Genomic DNA, 22,601 nt, shown 5'->3' with positions numbered 1-22,601 from the left:
AATATGAGGCACTTTAGTTCACCCATCTTATTATTTAGACGCCTAGCATTTGTATATAAGCACTTTAAAAAACTGACACTTTTTAGCTGTCTGCCATTACATGATGTAATTGAATGTGACTTTTTTTCATTTGACTGTTTCTTATCAGATCCTACCTGTAATTTATCATTTTCCATCTTCTCCTCCTTTCTGGGACATAGAGAATCTCCATTAATAGATCCTCCTCTAAGGGATGTCTCTGTCCAAACCACATGCTCCTCCACACCTGTCGACTTTCCCCCAACCCTTAGTTTAAAAACTGCTCTATGACTTTTTTAATTTTAAGTGCCAGCAGTCTGGTTCCATTTTGGTTTAGGTGGAACCCATCCTTCCTGTATAGGCTCCTGCTTTCCCAAAAGTTTCCCCAGTTCCTAATAAATCTAAACCCCTCTTCCCTACACCATCGTCTCATCCACGCATTGAGACCCTGTAGTTCTGCCTTGCTGGGGGTGGGGGGGCACGCGTTCCCAAGGGCAGCTCGAGGGGGGAGGGTGGGGCGTTGCTACGGGGGGGGGGGCACGCGTTCCCAAGGGCAGCTCGTGGGGGGGGGCGTTGCGGCGGGGGGGCACCCCGTCCCAAGGGCAGCTCGTGGGGGGGGCGTTGCTGGGGGGGCACGCGTTCCCAAGGGCAGCTCTTGGGGGGGCGTTGCTACGGGGGGGGGGCACGCGTTCCCAAGGGCCGCTCGTGGGGGGGGGGCGGTGCTGCGGGGGGGCACGCGTTCCCAAGGGCAGCTCGTGGGGGGGGCGTTGCTGGGGGGGCACGCGTTCCCAAGGGCAGCTCTTGGGGGGGCGTTGCTGGGGGGGCACGCGTTCCCAAGGGCAGCTCGTGGGGGGGGGCGTTGCTAGGGGGGGCACGCGTTCCCAAGGGCAGCTCGTGGGGGGGGCGTTGCTACGGGGGGGCACGCGTTCCCAAGGGCAGCTCGTGGGGGAGGGGTGACTGATTCCTGGGGGTCGCGCGTTCCCGCGGGGGGTCGCTACGTGGGGGACGGGCGGTGCATTGCTGCGGGGGTGCGCCGCCTCGGTCGGGATCGGGGCAGTCAGAGCGCACATAGCTCCGCCCCACCCGCCTGGCCCCGCCCCTCGCCGATTGTGACGGAGCCGGGGGCTGCGGCGCGCGCGCCTTCGTTGCGCAGGCCCGGTGCCCTGGCGCATGCGCACTGGCCGCAGGGCACTGGCGACTGTTCTGTGGCGCCCGGCGTAGGCCGTAACTGAGCAAAGCGGCGCGGAGCTCCCGGAGCCGGCCCCGGCCCCGCGTGAGAGGCCCGGCCATGGCGGCCCCGGCCCCCTCCACGTCGGGCGCGGCGGGGCGCGGGCCCATCAAAGGCATCCTGAAGAAGCGGGGCTCAGGCGGCGGCGGCCTTCCGAGCAGTGCGCAGCCCCCGCCGCCGCCGCCGCCCCCGCGCCGCCCCGCGCCCGGGCCCTTCGAGGACGAGCAAGGGTGAGCCGCGGGCAGGTTCCCGTCTCCCGTCGGAGCGGTGGGGAGCCCAGGGCAGGGGTCAGAGAGCCGGGGGGCCCGTCCCCGCCCCGGGGAGCAGCGTGTGCTGGGCTGGGCGGGAGCCCCCCCGCAGGGAGCAGCCTGTGCTGGGCGGGAGCCCTCTTCCCCCCCCCGCCCCGGGGAGCAGCCTGTGCTGGGCGGGAGTCCTGCCCTCAGAGGCGCGGGAGCCCCCCCTCCTGCTCCCCCCCCCCCCGCAGCCTCTGATGAGGTGTGCTGGAGCAGCCTGTACTGGGTGCTGGAGGCCCCCCAACATCCTAGGAGCTGCAGACTTGGGGCCAGTCTGTTGTTGGAGGATTTGGAGTGTGACTGGCGCTGCAGGCCAGCAACCCCTGCTCCTTGAGGGCTGGAGGAGTCTGTGCCTGTCACTTAGCCCATGGTCCATGGGCGCTGATGTGTGGGCACTTTGGGCTGGCACTGTCCCCTGTGAACTCTTCTCCAGTCAGCCCGCTTTCCTCGCCCAGCCCGGTGACATTTATGTTAGGTTGGGTTTTATGCTCTTGTTGATGAAAGTGTAAAATCAAACCACATAAATAACTAAACTTCAGGAGTCTTGCTTCAGGTGGTGTTAGTACCACAGGCAAAGAATTCACTTTAAATACATGATGTTTATTCTGAAAGTGTCCTTTTAAAACAACTCCTATACGTATTTCGTTTCACAGTGTTTCTGAAAAGTAAAGGTGGTATATACACTGAAGACTTGCCAGGAACCTCTAGAGCCCTGTGAACACTTATAAGCCATCTTGATCTGTAAAGTCATTGAGTGCCAGTGGCGTGCATGGTACTGTACATACATAAACAGGTTCTCTGCCCCAAGGAGGTCACAATCTTAATCATATACACACACACACAGTACTGGTTTGTACTTTGTAGGTGAGAAATCTGAGGAATTGTCACAGATTGAAGTGTCACTAGAGGAGGTTTTGGAATTAATTGATAAACTCAACATTAACAAGTCACTGAGACCAGACAGCATTCACCCAAGAGTTCTGAAAGAACTCAAACGTGAAATTGTGGAACTGTTAACTATGGTTTGTAACCTGTCCTTTAAATCGGCTTCTGTACCCAGTGCCTTGAAGATAGCTAATGTAACGCCAATATTTCAAAAGGGCTCTAGAGGTGATCCCGGCAATTACAGACCGGTAAGTCTAACATTAGTACTGGGCAAATTAGTTGGAACAATAGTAAAGAATAAAATTGTCAGACACATAGAATAACATAAATTATTGGGCAAAAGTCAACATGGTTTCTGTAATGGGAAATCATGTCTTACTAATCTATTAGAGTTCTTTGAAGGGGTCAACAAAGATGTGGACAAGGGGGATCCAGTGGACATAGTGTATTTAGATTTCCAGAAAGCCTTTGACAAGGTCGCTCACCAAAGGCTCTTATGTAAATTAAGTTGTCATGGGATAAGAGGGAAGATCCTTTCATGGATTGAGAACTGGTTAAAAAACAGGGAACAAAGGGTAGGAATAAATCGTAAATTTTCAGAATGGAGAGGGGTAACTAGTGGTGTTCCCCAAGGGTCAGTCCTAGGACCAATCCTATTTAACTTATTCATAAATGATCTGGAGAAAGGGGTAAAAAGTGAAGTGGCAAAGTTTGCAGATGATACTAAACTGCTCAAGATAGTTAAGACCAAAGCAGACTGTGAAGAACTTCAAAAAGATCTCACAAAACTAAGTGATTGGGCAACAAAATGACAAATGAAATTTAATGTGGCTAAATGTAAAGTAATGCACATTGGAAAACATAACCCCAACTATACATACAATTTGATGGGGGCTAATTTAGCTACAAGTAATCAGGAAAGAGATCTTGGAGTCATCGTGGATAGTTCTCTGAAGATGTCCACGCAGTGTGCAGCGGCAGTCAAAAAAGCCAACAGGATGTTAGGAATCATTAAAAAAGGGATAGAGAATAAGACGGAGAATATTTTATTGCTCTGATATAAATCCATGGTACGCCCACATCTTGAATATTGTGTACAGATAAGCTCTCCTTATCTTGAAAAAGATATACTGGCATTAGAAAAGGTTCAGAAAAGGGCAACTAAAATGATTAGGGGTTTGGAACGGGTCCCATATGAGGAGAGATTAAAGAGGCTAGGACTTCTCAGCTTGGAAAAGAGGAGACCAAGAGGGGATATGATAGAGATCTATAAAATCACGAGTGGTGTGGAGAAAGCGAATAAGGAAAAGTTATTTACTATGGACTGAATTGACCAAGTGGGGGTGTGGACTTTCTGTCAAGGAGTGCACCATAGCTGCAAACTCTTCAAAATTCTTTCTTCTGCCCACCAGCATCACTTCTGTTTTTCTCCGGTTCTGCGTCATCCAGCTGATCTCATCAAGCATTGTGCAGAGCTCTTGGTGGCACTGGTGGTATGCTCGTGTATAGTGAATGATAGGTAGAGCTGTGTGTCAGCTGCATATGGCACGTGAGTCCATGTTGTCTAATCAGTTCATCTAGTGATTGCATATAGATTCTGAAAAAGACTGGAGAGAGACTTGATCCTTGTGGAACCCCATGAATAAGGGGGTCTAATGGTGGAGTGGCAGTTTTACTATCACTGCTTGTTGGGTGCATCCCTCTAGGAAGAATTCAAACCATTTTAGCACATTACCCTGGACTCCTGTCTCTTCTCTAAAGTGAGACTGTTCCACAGAGTGAACCCACATGCTGGCAGCTCTGTCTGTAAGGCATTGTACCTGGACATATATAAGTGTCCACCTGGTGCGACTAGCAATAAAAGTCTTGGGCTTCCCAGACCTTCTCATTGTCTTGCAGCAGTAGTTGAGGAACAAACTATTTTCCCCACCATATGGGTTGTATTGCTGTCCAGTACTCTGAATGGTAACACTCTTAAGTCCGCCCCCACCCTCACACATGTAACTTCATGGTGTGGACCCTTGTTCAATATTTTTTTCCTGCATCAATTAGTGTCACCTCCTTTGTACCAAATTTTTACTTCTCTGTGGTGATAAAAGGGCATTTTTTCTTGCTTTGTATCACTTCAGGCGACTTTTACTTTGTATAGCATGTGTCCTCCATATACAGTCGAACCCATTTATCTCGACCTCGGTTAACTTGCCAATCCTATTAAGTCGACGTTTTACAAGTGGAACCGCCAAACTCCCTCTTTGTCTTATGGGTTTCTCATCCGTTATGTCGATTCGCCGAACCCTAATATCTCGAGCCCGGCTCCCCGCGTCCCCGACCCACCGTGTCCCCAGCCGCCCGCTCCCCGGCTCTCCAGCCGCGCGGTTCCCCAGCCGCCCGGCTCCCCGCGTCCCCGACCCACCGTGTCCCCAGCCGCCCGGCCCCGCATACCCGGTCCCTGCCCGGCCCCGCCCGGCCCCGCATACCTGGTCCCCGCTTCGCCTGCCGCCCGCCCGCCCGCCCGGCTCCGCTTCGCCGGTCCCCGCTTCGCCGCCCGCCCGGCTCCGCTTCGCCGCCCGCCCCCACATACCCGGCCCCGCCCGGCCCCGCATACCTGGTCCCCGCTTCGCCTGCCGCCCGCCCGGCTCCGCTTCGCCGGTCCCCGCTTCGCCGCCCGCCCGCTTCGCCGCCCGCCTGCCCCCGCATACCCGGTCCCTCCCCGTCCCCGCCCGCCCAGCCCCGCATACCCGGTCCCTGCCCGGCCCCGCATACCTGGTCCCCGCTTCGCCTGCCGCCTGCCCGGCACCGCTTCGCCGGTCCCCGCTTCGCCGTCCGCCCGGCTCCGCTTCGCCGCCCGCCCGCCCCCGCATACCCGGTCCCTGCCTGTCCCCGCCCGCCCGCCCGGCCCCGCATACCTGGTCCCCGCTTCGCCTGCCGCCCGCCCGCCCGGCCCGCTTACCCGGTCCCGCTTCGCCTGCCGCCCGGCCCGCTTACCAGGTCCCGCTTCTTTGGCTGCCCGGCTCCGGGTCCCCGTCCACGGCCGCCCGGCCCCGCTTCCCCGTCCCGCTTCGCCGGATCCTGCCACGTGCAGGCACCGCGGTAAGGGGGCAGGGAGGGGGTGTTGGAGAGAGGGCAGGGGAGTTCAGGGGTGGGGGGGTGGATAGGGGTTTATCTCGATCATCGGTTATCTCGACGCTTTTTGGCAAACCCCTAGGCCGGCGACATAACAGGGTTCAACTGTACTGCATGTTATTGCTTTTGTTTTTTACCTTACATGATAGCAAATTAACTTTATCTTGTACTTTTCTGTAAACAGTTACATTGTATATTATATAAAGTTAACAAAGTGTCATTAATGAGCCCTTGGTTTTATTCATTCGGTGCATGCTACTAACTTCTGCTGCTAGCTTCTACTGAAACACCTTGTCGTGTTCCTCCAGCGTATTTGTGTCAGCTTGGTTTCAGAGTGACATACCAGTCTAAAACAGCTCAGCTCCTGTGCTGATCCTGTCAAGTTTCCTCCCGTTATGTTGCTGCCCAATCTCAGCAGAATTATGCATTTTAAAGTTTATATTTTTCTCCATAAAATTCTTTTAACAGTTCTTAACCATTTTTGACCGAATTCAAGTTGGCACAATTCTTTAGATGGCTGCAGACAGGTAAAAGTTAATAACACTGGCATATAAATAAATTGAATATTATTATACTGTATTTCCTTAATAGATTTAACCCTGAGTGTACGTCTACACTGGCAGAGTTACAGGACCAGCAGTTACAGCGCTGCTCAGAGAGCGCTGAAGGGAAACCGCTGTTGTGTGTTCACACTGTCAGCTGCCTGCACAATAAGCATCTTCACACTTGTGGCACTTGCAGTGGTATTCGGAGCGGTGCACTCTGAGGAGCTATCCCACAGAGCATGTCTTCCTTTTCTACTTCTAAGAGTTGTAGAAAGGTGGAGGGGGTCGCAGGGCATCCTGGGTCCTGTCCCAATGCCCCATGATGCATTGTTTTGCATCCCAGTGCTTCTGTCCACATTTGGCGCCATCTTTCAGTGGTTTGTGTAGTGCACGCGCTGCCTCTTCATTCTGCAGGAATGGATCCCAAACAGTTGGCCAGTATGCTGCTCACTCTGACTAACATGTCATGAGTGGCAGTGGAGTTATTCCTTAAACTACAAAGGCAAGAGGAGTGTGACATTGATCTCGCCACGCGTACTAGCTACGACACGAGATTGCTTATGGCATTCACGGAGGTGCTGACCACAGAGGAATGCCGTTTTTGGGGCTCGGGACACAAGCACTGAGTGGTGGGATCACATCATGATGCACATCTAGAATGATGAGCAGTGGCTGCAGAACTTTTGGATGAGGAAAGCCACATTCATGGGACTGTGTGATGAGCTCACCCCAGCCCTGTAGCGCAAGGACACAAGAATGAGAGCTGCTGTTGGAGAAGTGCATGGTGATTGCACTGTGGAAGCTGGCTACTCCAGACTGCTACCGATCAGTCGCTAAACAGTTTGGAGTGGGAAAGTCAACCATTGGACTTGTGTTGGCAGAAGTGTGCAGGGCCATTAATTGCATCCTGCTCTGAAAGACCATGACTCTGGGCGAGACATTGTGGACGGCTTTGCACAAATGGGCTTCCCTAATTGCAGAGGGGCAATAGATGGCATGCATATTCCAATTCTGGCACCAGACCACCTAGTCACCGAGGACATTAATTGCAAGGGGTATTTCTCACTTGTTCTCCAGGCGCTTGTGGATCACCATGGGCATTTCACAGACATTAACGCAGGCTGGTCTGGAAAGTGGGCTATTATCAGCAAGAGGAACAGTCACAGTCTAGTGGTAGTAGTCATCACCACGTAACCTCCCTTTTGTGTAATTTGTTTGATTACTAAGGGTACGTCTATACTACCCACTGGATCGGCGGGTAGTGTTTGATGTATCGGGGATCGATTTATCGCGTCTCATCTAGACGTGATAAATCAATGCCCGTACTCCACCTCGGCAGGAGAAGTAAGTGGAGTCGATGAGGGAGCTGCGGCGGTCGACTCGCTGCCGTGAGGATGGCCAGGTAAGTCGAAGTAAGATACTTCGACTTCAGCTACGCGAATAGGGTAGCTGAAGTTGCATATCTTAATTCGAACCCCCCAGCGCTAGTGTAGCCCAGGCCTAAGGGTTTTGCTGGGTATCTAAAAGGGTGTCATCAGGAGGAGGGAGAAAACTTGTTCACCTTAGCCTCTAAGGATAGAACAAGAAGCAATGGGCTTAAACTGCAGCAAGAGAGGTTTAGGTTGGACATTAGGAAAAAATTCCTAACTGTCAGGATGGTTAAACACTGGAATAAATTGCCTAGGGAGGTTGTGGAATCTCCATCTCTGGAGATATTTAAGGGTAGGTTAGATAAATGTCTATCAGGGATGGTCTAGACAGTATTTGGTCCTGCCATGAGGGCAGGGGACTGGACTCGATGATCTCTCGAGGTCCCTTCCAGTCCTAGAGTCTATGAATCTATGACTGCCCTGCGTTTTCCTGTCATAATTGGGTTTCATTGTTCTTTTTCCCTTTTTATCTAATGTTGCTTTTAGTATCCATATTACACCCATCTGTTTAATCCTTTTAGCACTCTGTAAATGCTTCCTTTAACTCCTCATTCTGTTTCCTTAAATCACATACCTCCTTATGTGACACATTTCTTAGCCAATTTCTTTGCCTCTGAGCTTATCTTTGTGCTTTTCTGTACTCATTCTTTAGCTACAGTTATTGTTCTCTCCATGGTTGTCCATTGGTCTTGTTCTTTAAAATTTCAGTGCCATTCAATGGACTTTTTACTCCTGGTGGAATTCTGTGCCAAAAAATTAAAAATTCTGCACACAATATTTTAAAATTCTGTAAAATTCTCCATATTTCATTTGTGAAAATAACACAATATAATCACACCAGTTTCAATTATTTTTGGTCATTTCTTTCAAAATACCTGTCAGCAAGTATGTCTGTAACAATACAAATGACAACAAAAGATTCAAGAAATGTTTTTTGACAAATAAATTCCTTACTGGGCATATTAATACAGAACTCTCAGTAATAATTCATTTAAACGACAATACAGAACCGTATTTCCCACGCCCCTCAGAAGCAGAGCAAAGGCTTGGGGGAGTCAGGGATAACGGAGGAGCTGAGGGAGCGGGACGTAAATTGCTGGGAAGGAGTCTGGGTGTGAAGTTGGAGGGCTGTTCGGTATGGGTGGGAAAAGTATAGAACAGTTCTTTGTGGGGGGTGGAGGCCAGGGAGGGATTGTTAGGGAGCTTTCCCAATGCAGACCCTTGCTGATCCCTAGCCTCTCCCATTCAGTCAGGCACGTCTGCCCCTGTCCCCATGTGTGTTTGTGCCTTCGCTCAGCCACTCCCATGTCCCTATGTAGCTCTGCCCCTCTGCACCTCTCTCATCCCATGACCCTGTGCCTCCACTCCCATTCAGCCCCTGCCCTAGTATGTCCTCTCCCACTAGCCCTTATGAGCCCCTCTGACCCTCCCCCTGCTTCCCCCCCCCGCCCCGCGGCTCCTGTCTGCTGACTTGGTCTGACAAGCGCTGAGAAAGCAGCTCTCTCACTCCCTGCAGGGAGCTGCAACTTTGTTCTATAGCCACCGCGCCCTCTGGTGGGCATAAGGCGGAACTGCAGCAACATTTTGACAAGGGTTTTCCTGCATGAAAAATTAGAAAGCTGCGGGGCTTATTAAATATGTGCACACACAGTAGCGCAGAATTTCCCCAGGAGTAACCTTTGCAGTGCTTGTCAGGAGTTCTTCTACATAGGCATCCAAAGTACTTCCCTCTATTCCCCTTATGTTACTGAATTTCTCCTTAGAGAATTCTGTACTGGTCCCTTCTGTCTGACAGTTTAGAGCAACTGAAATTAATGTTGGTGGGAGTCCTGCTGCAGTTACCAATAATGTTGGAATTATTAACATTAAAGTAGGCTACCACCAAACACTAATTTGACCATAATTTCCTGTGTTAAATCCAAAGTCTCAATAGTATGTATACAATTGCTCTAAACCAGGGGTCGGCAACCTTTCAGAAGTAGTGTGCCGAGTCTTCGTTTATTCACTCTAAGGTTTCACTTGCCAGTAATCCATTTTAACCTTTTTAGAAGGTCTCTTTATATAAGCCTATAATAGTTGTGGCAGAGCTCCGACCTTGTCCCCATGGGTCCCACACTTCCAGGCGGTTTATGCTAGCTTCAGAGGCTCACTGCAACCCTCCACGTAGCCCTTCTCTCTCTAGGGCCAGGGATACACTCACTGAGCCCTTTTCGCCATAAGCCAGAAAGGAGGTTGATGAGAGAACTCCCACAGTCTCTGTTGCTCCTACGCCAATTTACCAAAAACAGTTTAGCCTTCTGTCCTGACAGAGGCCTGTCTTTCCCTCCCAGGAGGTGTTCCTGTAATGGGGGCTGGGGGGAACCCAGGCCCGCCCTCTACTCCGGGTTCCAGCCCAGGGACCCTAATGGTAGCAGCTGTTGGCAGCCAACCTTTTCACTGCTAGAGTTGCTACATTTCCCTGGGCCACTTCCCCACAGCTCTCCTGCTTCTCCCTTCTTCACCCTTACCTTAGGGCTCTCTTATCAATGACTTGAGAGTGTCTTCATTAACCTTCAGCTGCACTTCCTCCTCCCTGGCTCTCTTTGGCCTGACTGAGTGAGCCCTTTTATAGCATCAGAGGGGTCTTAATTAGAGTCAGGTGCTTAACAGCCTCACCTGACTCTTAGCAGGTTAATTGGAGTCAGGTGTTCTCATTAGCCTGGAGCAGCCCCTGCTCTGGTCAGTCAGGGAACAGAAAACTGCTTATCCAGTGGCCACTATATCTCCCTTATACTGCTCTGCTGTTCCCAGCTGGTCTGGGTCTATCACATATACACCTCTACTTCGATATAACGCTGTCTTTGGGAGCCAAAAAATCTTACCGCGTTATAGGTGAAACCGCGTTATATCGAACTTGCTTTGATCCACCGGAGTGCGCAGCCCCGCCCCCCCAGAACGCTGCTTTACCACGTTATATCAGAATTTGTGTTATATCGGGGTAGAGGTGTATAAACTAAACTATTGTTGTATGTAAAGTAAATAAGGTTTCAAAATGTTTAAGAAGCTTAATTTAAAATTAAATTAAAATGCAGAGCCCACCCCCCACCCACCGGGGTGGTGGGCAGGACCTGGGCAGTGTGAGTGCCACTGAAAATCAGCTCATGTGCCGCAGGTTGCCTACCCCTACCCTAAACATTCCTAAAAGCCTAACTAAGGCCTGGTCTACACTACGCGTTTATACCGAAATTAGCAGCGTTAAACCGATTTAACCCTGCACCCGTCCACACAACGAAGCCCTTTATATCGATATAAAAGGCTCTTAAAACCGATTTCTGTACTACTCCCCGACGAGGGGAGTAGCGCTGAAATCGGTATTGCCATGTTGGATTAGGGTTAGTGTGGCCGCAATTCGACGGTATTGGCCTCCGGGCGGTATCCCACAGTGTACCATTGTGACCGCTCTGGAAAGCGATCTGAACTCGGATGCACTGGCCAAGTAGACAGGAAAAGCCCCACGAACTTTTGAATTTCATTTCCTGTTTGCCCAGCATGGAGCGCTGATCAGCATGGGTGGCCATGCAGTCCCAAATCCAAAAGGAGCTCCAGCATGGACTGTACGGGAGATACTGGATCTGATCGCTGTATGGGGAGACAAATCTGTTCTATCAGAGCTCCGTTCCAGAAGACAAAATGCCAAAGCATTTGAAAAAATCTCCAGAGGCCACAGCAGAGACTCAACACAGTGCTGTGTGACAAGCGTAATGGAAAGCCAAAGAATCAAATGGACGCTCATGGCGGGAGGGAAGGGGGACTGAGGACTCGAGCTATCTCACAGTTCCTGCAGTCTCCGAAAAGTATTTGCGTTCTTGGCTGAGCTCCCAAAGCTTGAAGGGTCAAAAACATTGTCGCTAGTGGTTCAGGGAATATGCCGCCAATTTACCCCCCCCCCTCCTCCCCTCAAAGAAAAGTGAAAAAAATCGTTTCTCGCCTCTTTTCAATGTCACCGTATGTCTACTGGATGCTGCTGGTAGATGGGGTGCTGCAGCGCTAAACAGTAGCATCCTCTCCCCTCACCTCCCCAGTGGCAGACGGTACGGTACAATATGACTGATAGCCGTCCTCGTCGTCATCCTGTGAGTGCTCCTGGCTGCCCTCGGTGAGGTCGGCCGGGGGTGCCTGGGCAGAAATGGGAATGACTCCCAGTCATTCCCTTCTTTAAGCTTTGTGTCCTGGAGATTCAGTCCTGGCAGATGGTGCACTAGGGCTGGTAACCGTCCTCATCATAGAAGCTGGAGGCTGAGCTCCTCTTCTTCCCCCCCCAACCTTTCATGCCTAATGGAGATTCTGGACTATCATAGCAGTGGGAGGCTGTGCTCCTCTCCCCCCCACTTTTAATGAGTAATGGAGATGTCCTGCCTGGAATATCATAGTAGCTGGAGGCTGCCTCCCTCTCATTTTATCTCACTATAAAGTCAGTGTTTCTTATTCCTGCATTCTTTATTACTTCATCACACAAATGGGGGGATAACTGCCACGGTAGCCCAGGAGGGGTGTGGGAGGAGGGAAGCAAGGGGTGGGGTTGTTGCAGGGGCACCCCCTAGAATGGCATGCAGCTCATCATTTCTGTGGGATATCTGGGGCTCTGACCTGGAGCGGCTGTGCTCTCTGGTTCTCTAGTAGACTTGCCCCATATTCTAGGCAGGACTGACTCTATTTTTAGACAAAACATAAAGAAGGGAATGACCTGGGAAGACATTCCCATTTTTGTCCATGCGCCCCCGGCCGACCTCAGCGAGGCCAGCCAGGAGCGCCCATGACAGCAGCAGACGGTACAATATGACTGGTAACCGTCATCGCCAATTTCCAAAGCAGCAGACGGTGCAATAGGGCTGGTAACCGTCTCTGCTACCTTGGAAAGGCAAATTAATGCTGTTGTGTAGCACTGCAATACCGCGTCTGTCAGCAGCATCCAGTACACATACGGTGACAGTGAAAAAAGGCTAAACGGGCTCCATGGTTACCATGCTATGGCGTCTGCCAGGGCAATCCAGAGAAAAAGGGTGCAAAATGATTGTCTGCCGTTGCTTTCCCGGAGGAAGGATTGAGTGACAACATTTACCCAGAATCACCCACGACACTGTTTTTGCTCCATCATGCAGTGTGATCTCAACCCAGAATCCCAATGGGTGGGGGAGACTGCGGGAACTATGGGATAGCTACTCAGTGCAACGCTCCGGAAATCGACGCTAGCCTCGGTACATGGACGCACACCACTGAATTAACGTGCTTAGTGTGGTTGCGTGCACTCGACTTTATACAATCTGTTTTAAAAAACCGGTTTCTGTAAAATCGGAATAATCCCGTAGTGTAGACACACCCTGTTATAGTCATACAGTAACAAAACAGAAATATTTATCAAGATACTTACCGAAGGGCTAAACCAAGGGGTGCTTAGACCCATATTGATTGGCTCCAGTTTGGTCAGGCAGGTATTAACAATTAACCCCTCAAGAGTTTCCCCTTTTATATACCATTTTACACATAGAGTGATGTCATTGCCAATTGCTAACTTTAGCTAAAAGCAAAGTTTTGGCTGGTTCAACATGCACAATGCTTCCTTATTATTAACTGTGCCTGGTAGTTGTTGCCTCCTCTTCTTTCTATCTTATCAGTTACTGTTCAGGTCCAGTCTTTCCAATTAGCCATTTACTTTCAAAGCCTTCCCACAACTGCTAACAGACCTACATAAAACATGCTTTTTTTTCCTTTTTAAATTAATGTAACCCTTTATATCCTACAAATAGCATACCTGGTGAATTGCAGTAATAACTGCACGGCTATGAGACATTCAAGACAAGGTTATATAAGTACACAGCAGTGAAGGTTTTTGAGTCCTTGATGATTTATGCATCAGATTGGATTCTAATTAATCGTTTCTAACTACTGGTTCTTCAGGTTCTCTCTTCTTACTCTCAGGTTGTGCCTCTGTGCTGTGCCCCAGTGTGCAATCTGTGGATGCCTTCCTTTTAGTTTGCCTACAACAGAGACTGAGGTTAGGAGCAGCTCAAGGTCTGCTGCGGATCAGAGTGCTCACGGATGAATGGGAGTAGTTGGTACAATCAAGGTTTTTGAGTCTGGTAGAATAATAATGACCTGAAAAGTTTGAAAACCGCTGGGCTTATGTCTTCCTGGAAGACTCCAGCCCTGTCAGATTCTGTGATTCATATGCTGGCTAGGGAACTTTCCAGCACATTTTGGGCTCAGGTTTTTTGGTGTTGCATTGGTGCTTAAGAAACCATGTCATGTATTGATGCTGAGTATCTTTTAATTCCAGACAACAAAGGATTAATAAAAATGCACAATCCATAGAGCTGTTCTGTAGGGTTCTTCTACTGTTTAGCCATTGTCTTATTTATGAAAGGTTATTAGTGTTGTCACATACATGATGGATCATGAAAACACTCTTAAGATTCTAATGCTTGAAGCAAGGAATAATAATGGATGCTGTGGTAAAGGAGAATTATGTCATTCAAAGATAATCTTTTCCCTAGTGCCATCACAACTTTAGTTGCTGCAGCAATTTTACTAGATTTTATATATGTACAAAAGATTGAATTGAAAATCTATTGCTGTGGGGTTTTGGACCTCTTAGGCTTATCATTACTGAGTGACAGCATTTTTAGTGGGGTCCCAGAGAGATCTGTTCTTGGTACAGTGCTATTCAATATCTATTGATCTTGAAAAATATAAAATGATTGTGGGCAAAGTTTACAGATGAGACACAAAGATTGGTGGAGTGATAAATGCTTTTTTCGCCTCTGTCTTCGCGAACAAGGTCAGCTCCCAGACTACTGCACTGGGCAGCACAGTATGAGGAGGAGGTGACCAGCCCTCTGTGGAGAAAGAAGTGGTTCAGGACTATTTAGAAAAGATGGACAAGCACAAGTCCATGGGGCTGGATGCACTACATTCGAGGGGCTTAAGGAGTTTTTGGATGTGATTGCAGAGCCATTGGCCGTTATCTTTGAAAACTCATGGCAATCAGGTGAAGTCCCGGATGACTGGAATAAGGCTAATGTAGTACCCATCTTTAAAAAAGGGAAGGAGAAGGATCCGGGGAACTACAGGCCAGTCAGCCTCACCTCAGTCCCTGGAAAAATCATGGAGCAGGTTCTCAAGGAATCAATTCTGAAGCACTTAGAGGAGAGGAAAGTGATCAGGAACAGTCAGCATGGATTCACCAAGAGCAAGTCGTGCCTGACTAACCTAATTGCCTTCTGTGATGAGATAACTGGCTCTGTGGATGAGGGGAAAGCAGTGGATGTGTTTGTTTAAATTTTAAATTAAATTAATGGAGATATCCTATCTCCTAGAACTGGAAGGGACCTTGAAAGGTCATCTAGTCCAGCCCCCTTCCTTCACTAGCAGGACCAAGTACTGATTTTTGCCCCAGATCCCTAAGTGGCCCCCTCAAGGATTGAACTTTAGCAAAGCTTTTGATATGGTCTCCCACAGTATTCTTGCCAGCAAGTTAAAGAAATATGGATTGGATGAATGGACATTAAGGTGGATAGAAAGCTGGCTAGATCATTGGGCTTAACGGGTAGTGATCAACCGCTCAATGTCTAGTTGGCAGCCAGTATCAAGCGGAGTGCCCCAGGGGTCCATCCTGGGGCTGGTTTTGTTCATCATCTTCATTAAAGATCTGGATGATGGGATGGATTTCACCCGCAGCAAGTTTGTAGATGACACTAAGATGGGGGGAGAGGTAGATATGCTGGAGGGTAGGGATAGGGTCCAGAGTTACCTAGACAAACTGGAGGATTGGGCAAAAAGAAATCTGATGAAGTTCAACAAGGACAAGTGCAGAGTCCTGCACTTAGGACTGAAGAATTCCATGCACTGCTACAGGCTGGGGACCGACTGGCTAAGTGGAAGTTCTGCAGAAAAGGACCTGGAGATTACAATGGATGAGAAGCTGGATATGAGTCAGCAGTGTGCCCTTGTTGCTAAGAAGTCTAACGACATATTGGGCTGCATTAGGAGCATTGCCAGCAGATCGAGGGAAGTGATTATTCCCCTGTATTCGGCACTGGTGAGGCTACATCTGGAGTATTGCATCCAGATTTGGGCCCTCCACTACAGAAAAGATGTAGATAAATTGGAAAGAGTCCAGCAGAGGACAACAAAAATGATTGGGGAGCTGGGGCACATGACTTATGAGGAGAGGCTCAGGGAACTGGTTTTATTTAGTCTGCAGAAGAGAAGACTGAGGAGGGATTTGATAGCAGCCTTCAACTACCTGAAGGTGGGTACCAGAGAGGATAGAGCTAGGTTGTTCAGTGGTGGCAGATGACAGAACAAAGAGTAATGGTCTCAAGTTGCAGTGGGGGAGGTCTAGGTTGGATATTAGGAAAAACTATTTCACTAGGAGGGTGGTGAAGCACTGGAATGGGTTACCTAGGGAGGTGGTGGAATCTCCTTCCTTAGAGGTTTTTAAGGCCTGGCTTGACAGAGTCCTGGCTGGGATGATTTAGTTGGGGATTGGTCCTGCTTTGAGCAGGGGGTTGGACTAGATGACCCTAATTTTCTATGAGTCTATGACAGGGGTAGGCAACCTATGGCACGGGTGCCAAAGGCGGCACACGAGCTCATTTTCAGTGGCACTCACACTGCCCGGGACCGGGGGGCTCTGCATTTTAATTTAATTTTAAAGGAAGCTTCTTAAACATTTTAAAAACCTTATTTACTTTACATACAACAATAGTTTAGTTATATATTATAGACTTATAGAAAGAGATCTTCTAAAAATGTTAAAATGTATTACTGGCACGTGAAACCTTAAATCAGAGTGAATAAATGAAGACTTGGCACACCACTTCTGAAAGGTTGCTGACCCCTGGTTTATGACATTCTCATAAGTAAGCTGGAGAAATGCAGGCTCAGAGGAACTACCATTAAGCGGATACATAATTGGTTAAAAAACCACAAACAAAGAGTAACTATTAATCAAAGGATGTCAGGTTGGAAGGAGGTCTCAAGTGGAATTCCACAGGGATTTGTTCTGGATCCATTGTTTTTTAACATTTTTTATTAATGACCTGTATATAGGAATAGCTAGCATACTGATCAAGTTTGCAGATGACAGAAAGCTGTGCGGATTACACACACTTTTGGAGGATAGATCTAAAATTCAAAGGGAACTTGACAAATTGAGGAACTGGGCTATTGACAACAAAATGAAATCCAACAAAGACAAATGTAAGGTGCTACACTTAGGGAAGAAAAACCAAATGTGCAAATACAGAATAGGGGATAACTGGCTTGGCAGCAGCGCTGCTGAGAAGGATCTGGGAGTTGTGGTGGATCACAACTTCAACATGAGTCAACAATGCGATGTTGCAAAAAAAGCAAATGCAATTTTGGATTGCATTGACAGAGGCATAGCATGCAAGTCACAGGAGGTGATAGTACAGCTGTATTTGGTGCTGGTTATGCTTCAGCCGGAGTACGGTGTCCAGTTTGGTCACTGACATAGAAGGGATGTAGAGAAACTGAAAGGGATTCAGAGACAAGCAACAAAGATGATCAAAGGGATGGAATACAAGCCATGTGAGCAAAGGCTGCAGGAACTGGGTATGTTTAGTTTGGAAAAGAGGAGTTTAAAGGGAGACATGGCAGCAGTGTTCAAATACTTGAAAGGCTGCCATAAAAATGGAGAAAAGTTGTTCTCTCTTGCCATAGAGAGCAGGACAAGAGGCAGTGGTTCAAAATACAGCACAGGAAATTTAGATTAAATCTCAGGAAAAACTTTCTAACTGTAAGAACAGCAGGACAGTGCAACAAACTACCTAAGGAAGTCGTGTAATCTCCTTCACTGGAGGTTTTCAAAAAGAGACTGTATAGCCATCTGTCTTGAATGGTTTAGACACAACAAATCCTGCATCTTGGCAGGGGGTTAGAGTATATCACCTTTGTGATCCCTTCTAACCCTATGGTTCTACGATTCCAGTGAGAGACCTCGTCGTTCGTCATCCCGCTGGTATGGACACCCTGGAATCCTTTCACCTATGCCACATGAAGCATGTAATTGGCCATACTGAGAGTCTATGACAGCTTACTGACAAGAGTTCTCCAGGGCCTATAGTGTGTCTTGCTGAGAGAAGGGCAGACAATCCCCACTAACCTCTCTCACTCTCCATGAAAATGTGCTTCTGTAGAATGAAACTTATTTCTCATGCCAGTTAAACCAACTGGTCAAATTATTTAAACACTCATTCAAATGTCAGCTAAATCCTTGGGCTAGTCTAAACTAAAACAGTGTGCATCCTTGCATGGAGCCTGTGTTCGTCCTTCCCTTTTTATGCTGACTGTGACTGTAACGCTATCCTTTCCACTTGAGCCTTGGGTACTAGTCGCTCTCTTTGGGTTTGTCTACATGTGCAAATTTACTGGCAGAACTAGTATAATCATACCATCATAGTTAAACTGGTACAACTCCCTGAGTGAACACTCTTATCCTGGAATGCGTGTCCACGTGTGGAGTTATACTAGTATAGTTCTGTCTGCAAACTTCCATGCATAGACAAGTCCTAAAAGATTCACTTTTTTTTTAATTATTAAAAGTCCACCACCTGATGTCACTTCCCCCCTCCTGCCTTTCTGGGGGCTTGTGTAGTTAAACATGTACAGGAAAGTATGATGATCTTGTACAAACCGTGAGAATTCTAAAGAACATAGTTTGAAGGCTTGATTCTCACTACATGTTAATCTTTGCTGGACTAATGATATGAATCCTTGGGCAACCCTAGCTGAAATTCCTACTCCTTAGGTTAACCACTGGGTGGTGGGATGCTGTTCATATTACTGTATGATGGTTTCTTCCTGGATGATTGAGATTACTAACAATGGACCTGCAGCAGAGTCTGATGGCAGCTGACTGGGCAGGTGAGGAGATGAGTGAAAAACAGTTGTCTTTGTAACTATGTTGTGAGCTGTGTTATTCTGGGAGAATGAGGAGGGGATGGAAGAAAAGCCTATCATTAATCCTATCATGTGGATGGATAATTAATTGAGGCAATGCTTGAATAGAGGAATGATAGGCTCCTCGATCTAAAGAGACTGAGAATTACTGTGGTAACTCACTTAACCAAACTGATTGTGTTTGGGGCATGAGTAGAAAGGCATGCTGGTGATTTACGTTATTGGACTCCATTACTGTGTTTACAGAGTTTTTTTTAAACATGAGTATGGTTGGAATTTAAATAGGTCTAAACAGTGTGAGTTTGGGTGGGAGCACACATCTGTCTTGACCTTTCCCTATTTGTACATGTCAGGGAATGGAAACCAAAGGAGGACCTGCATGTTCTGCTTCCTTATCAAAAGAGAATAAAATTTCTTTTAGCATATGGGGAAACTAACTTTCTTTATTTCTCATTTCAGTAAAAAGTCCCAAAAGTGGGATGAAATGAACATCCTAGCTACGTACCATCCAGCAGGCAAGGACTATGGTTTAATGAAAATAGATGAACCAAGCACTCCCTACCACAGGTAAACTCGAGTAATAACTTGAGTGTGATGGAATACTTGACTACACCTAAGTAGTTTAGCAGCATACTTAAGCTGTCTACTTGAACTATAGCTGACTGCATGACAGGCTTCAGGTAGTCCATCTGAATTTTAAGTGATGAGTTAGTGATATATTGGATGAGATAACAGTAACTTAGGGTACATTTGTAGTATCTTACATGTTTTAAACAAAGGCTTATGCTGAATATTTTGTAGCATTTTGAATGGGGATAAACTGATTTTGAGAAGCTTTAAATGTTTAAGGTTTACACATTTTTGGAATTCTATCTGTAGATTACACTTCAGGGTCTTGCAAAGAATAGACTTAGTATCTGTGTAACAGGAAACAAAACTGTTTGCATCAAAATATTTAAACCAGAAAAAGAAAATCCTGGAATTGAGTTTTAAAGGAATAGTTGAACTGAAATAAGTAAGGATGTCTAATGTCTGCACTACTGATCAAAATGTTTATCAGAGATAATTTTAGAGTTAATTCTCTTGCATGTTTGTCTTTCTAGTATGGTCGGAGAGGACGATGAAGATGCAGTGAGTGATTCAGAATCGAATGAACCCGTAACAGCAGATGTGTTAGCTAAAAAGTAAGTGGTGCTGGCAATAGAAAATTGACAGTTTGAAAATTGTCTGTCTTCCGAGTCATTTCTTGGTTACTGTTTTTATTAAGAGCAGGTTTTTGCCATGACTACTCATGCTGAGTAGTAGCTTCTTATGCAAGTGACACCATTGAAAACAAAACTTCTTGCAGAATAAGTTTGAACTTAACATGAGCCGCTAGTCCTAAATGATGGACAAAAGTATCTTTATATACCGTATATTCCGGCGTATAAGACGACTTTCTATATTAAAAAACAACCCCCAAAAATCGGGGGTCGTCTTATACGCCGGGTATAAACAGCGGGCAGCTGGGATTTAAAAGGCTCTGTGCTCCCTGCCGCAGCGGGCAGCCCAGAGCCCTCTGATTCCCCGCCGCGGCTGGGATTTAAAAGGCTCTGGGCTCCCCGCCGCAGCGGGCAGCCCAGAGCCCTCTGACTCCCCGCTGCGGCTGGGATTTAAAAGGCTCTGGGCTCCCCGCCGCAGCGGGCAGCCCAGAGCCCTCTGATTCCCGGCCGCGGCTGGGATTTAAAAGGCTCTGGGCTCCCCTCCGCAGCACGCAGCCCAGAGCCCTCTGACTCCCCGCCGCGGCTGGGATTTAAAAGGCTCTGGGCTCCCCACGCTTGCAGGCAGCCCAGAGCCCTCTGATTCCCGGCCGCGGCTGGGATTTAAAAGGCTCTGGGCTCCCCGCCGCAGCGGGCAGCCCAGAGCCCTCTGACTCCCCGCTGCGGCTGGGATTTAAAAGGCTCTGGGCTCCCCGCGCTTGCAGGCAGCCCAGAGCCCTCTGATTCCCGGCCGCGGCTGGGATTTAAAAGGCTCTGGGCTCCCCGCCGCAGCGGGCAGCCCAGAGCCCTCTGATTCCCGGCTGCGGCTGGGATTTAAAAGGCTCTGGGCTCCCCCCCTCGGAAGGGGGGGTCGTCTTATAGGGCGAATATAGGCCAAAACCTATATTTTAACTGTAAAATTAGGGGGTCGTCTTATACGCCCCGTCGCCCTATACGCCGGAAAATATGGTATACCAAAGGTTTTGTTTTTTTTGTTTGTATACCTACAAGCTAAGTACTTAATTGTTATGAGATGTTGATACTCTGCTTCAGCACTTCTTCGTGTACATTTTTATTAGGTTAGTGGCAGCTGAAGGTAAAGGACCCAAGATTCTAGCTCAAGAAGAAGAGTGCAGGGAGGAGGAGGAGGAGGAAGAGGATGAAGAGTTAACGCCTGAAGAACGAGGTAGGTTTTATTTTTTCTCTTTTGTTGTTGAATAGTTTGTTTCTTTCAGTAAGAAATGTCTGAGGAGGAGGAGATGTATCATCCATCAGAAAGATGCGGTGATCTGAAAATGGAGAAACAGCTCCCTAGAGGTGACTTAGATTCCTTATTCACTTGGATACTTCCAAGTTTGGTTAGATTAAATTACAGCTACTAAACTAGTCTGGGAGAAAGTTCATAAAGATCAGGCTCACTTGTCTTGCAGGAGCTCTTGTAAGACGAGGGTATGGGAGTAGTTTCCACAAATGCTAGTGTATTGACCCAGAGATGGTTTTATTTTGGAAGGTTACCCCTCAATCTCCACACTTTTCAGTTGGACTTAATTAGGGCTGTCAAATAATCAAAAAATTAATCACAGTTTTAATCGCACTGTTAAACAATAATAGCATACTATTTATTTAAACATTTGTGGATGTTTTCTACATTTTCAAATATGTTGATTTCAGTTACAACACAGAATACAAAGTGTCTAGTGCTCACTTTATATCGTTTATTACAAATATTTGCAATTAAACTGATTAATCACGATTAATTTTTTAATCAAGTGAATTTGTTTTGAGTTAATCGCTTGAGTTAACTACAATTCACAGCCCTAGACTTTATTACTAATACCTGTCTGTTGCTGTCTATATAGCACTTTTACCTCTTAATGAGCAGGAAAAGCAGCTACACTTTCCAGCCAATGTCATTCCATGAGTCAGCTGGGAGAGGGAGCTAGCAGGGTATCCATAGCGATTCCTCAATAGGTTGTCTGAGGATAGCTTCAAAGCAGACACTACTCTGAATTAAGTTGGACCTATAGCATTTTAACAGAATGGTCAAGAAGTAAAACATCTTGGGTTTCAAACCCAGGTGTTTGATGTTGACTGCAGAGAGGTATTGCTGTTGCTCATTTCTTCTGGTCCCACTTCTCCACTTCTAGAGGGGTTCTTGGGGCTGCCAAGAAGCAAAGATTAATAGGGTTGTGGTGAATTGTCATACCCTAACCAGGCAACTATTTCATAGGGAAAAACTATGGCATATGTTCAGAGGCTGGGATCTTAGGGAAGGGCGGAAAGAGGTTTTCTTCGACGTTTGGAAAATATCCCCCTGGTAGCTGCCTCTTGGCAATTAGCCGGCAAGCAAGTTAAGCCAGTTCTAGGGCTTAATCTGCTGGCCTCTGCATTGATTTGGTCAAGTTCTCTATAGGACTAAAGAGAAGTTAGTCTTACGTCACTTAATAGGGGCAGGTATGCCTTTGCATTCCCTGAACGAAGAGTTCCCATGTGTTTTTGTTTGGTCCAGTTTTAGTCACTTACGTTTGGTGAGTAGCAGTCAGTCTTTTAAGACACCCTCAAATCCATTCAGATTTCCTTCTTTTGGGAAGATGACTAAAATACGTCAGGATTTTTTTCTTAGTATCACCTCCATAAGTGTTTACGGGTAATTAAGCGGCAACAAATCTAATTCTTAAATAATTGTTCTTCCCATATTTCCTGGGGCTGTATCTCTAAATCTTCCCAAAACAGAGACGATCCCCTTAGTAAGGGCATGAAGGAGTAAGTTGTGCCCCACTCCACTGAGATGACTTATTTTCACTTGGCAAAATTTTCATGGCCACTTTGTTAATTGTTAGTTTGACTAGTAATGAAGAGCATTAAGCTATAGTTTGCTA

General features: G+C 47.5%; 1 protein-coding gene across 2 annotated transcripts in view; it reads left to right on the top strand.

Moving 5' to 3' along the window:
- Positions 1-1,190: 1,190 nt before the first annotated feature.
- PPP1R2 (protein phosphatase 1 regulatory inhibitor subunit 2) overlaps positions 1,191-22,601 on the top strand; it is a 39,171-nt gene continuing 17,760 nt past the window's right edge. For both annotated transcript variants that reach the window (XM_045030297.1, XR_006582202.1), the window contains exons 1-4: positions 1,191-1,476; positions 18,944-19,051; positions 19,588-19,668; positions 20,802-20,908. In XM_045030297.1, the coding sequence (XP_044886232.1) occupies positions 1,307-1,476; positions 18,944-19,051; positions 19,588-19,668; positions 20,802-20,908 (466 nt within the window). In that variant the 5' untranslated portion in view covers positions 1,191-1,306. The remainder of the gene's footprint in view (positions 1,477-18,943; positions 19,052-19,587; positions 19,669-20,801; positions 20,909-22,601) is intronic.

Source organism: Mauremys mutica, chromosome 9 (genome assembly GCF_020497125.1).
Source record: "Mauremys mutica isolate MM-2020 ecotype Southern chromosome 9, ASM2049712v1, whole genome shotgun sequence".
Classification (NCBI taxonomy): domain Eukaryota; kingdom Metazoa; phylum Chordata; order Testudines; family Geoemydidae; genus Mauremys; species Mauremys mutica.
The sequence above is the reverse complement of the archived record's forward strand: the minus strand, read 5'-3'. Positions and strand labels throughout refer to the sequence as shown.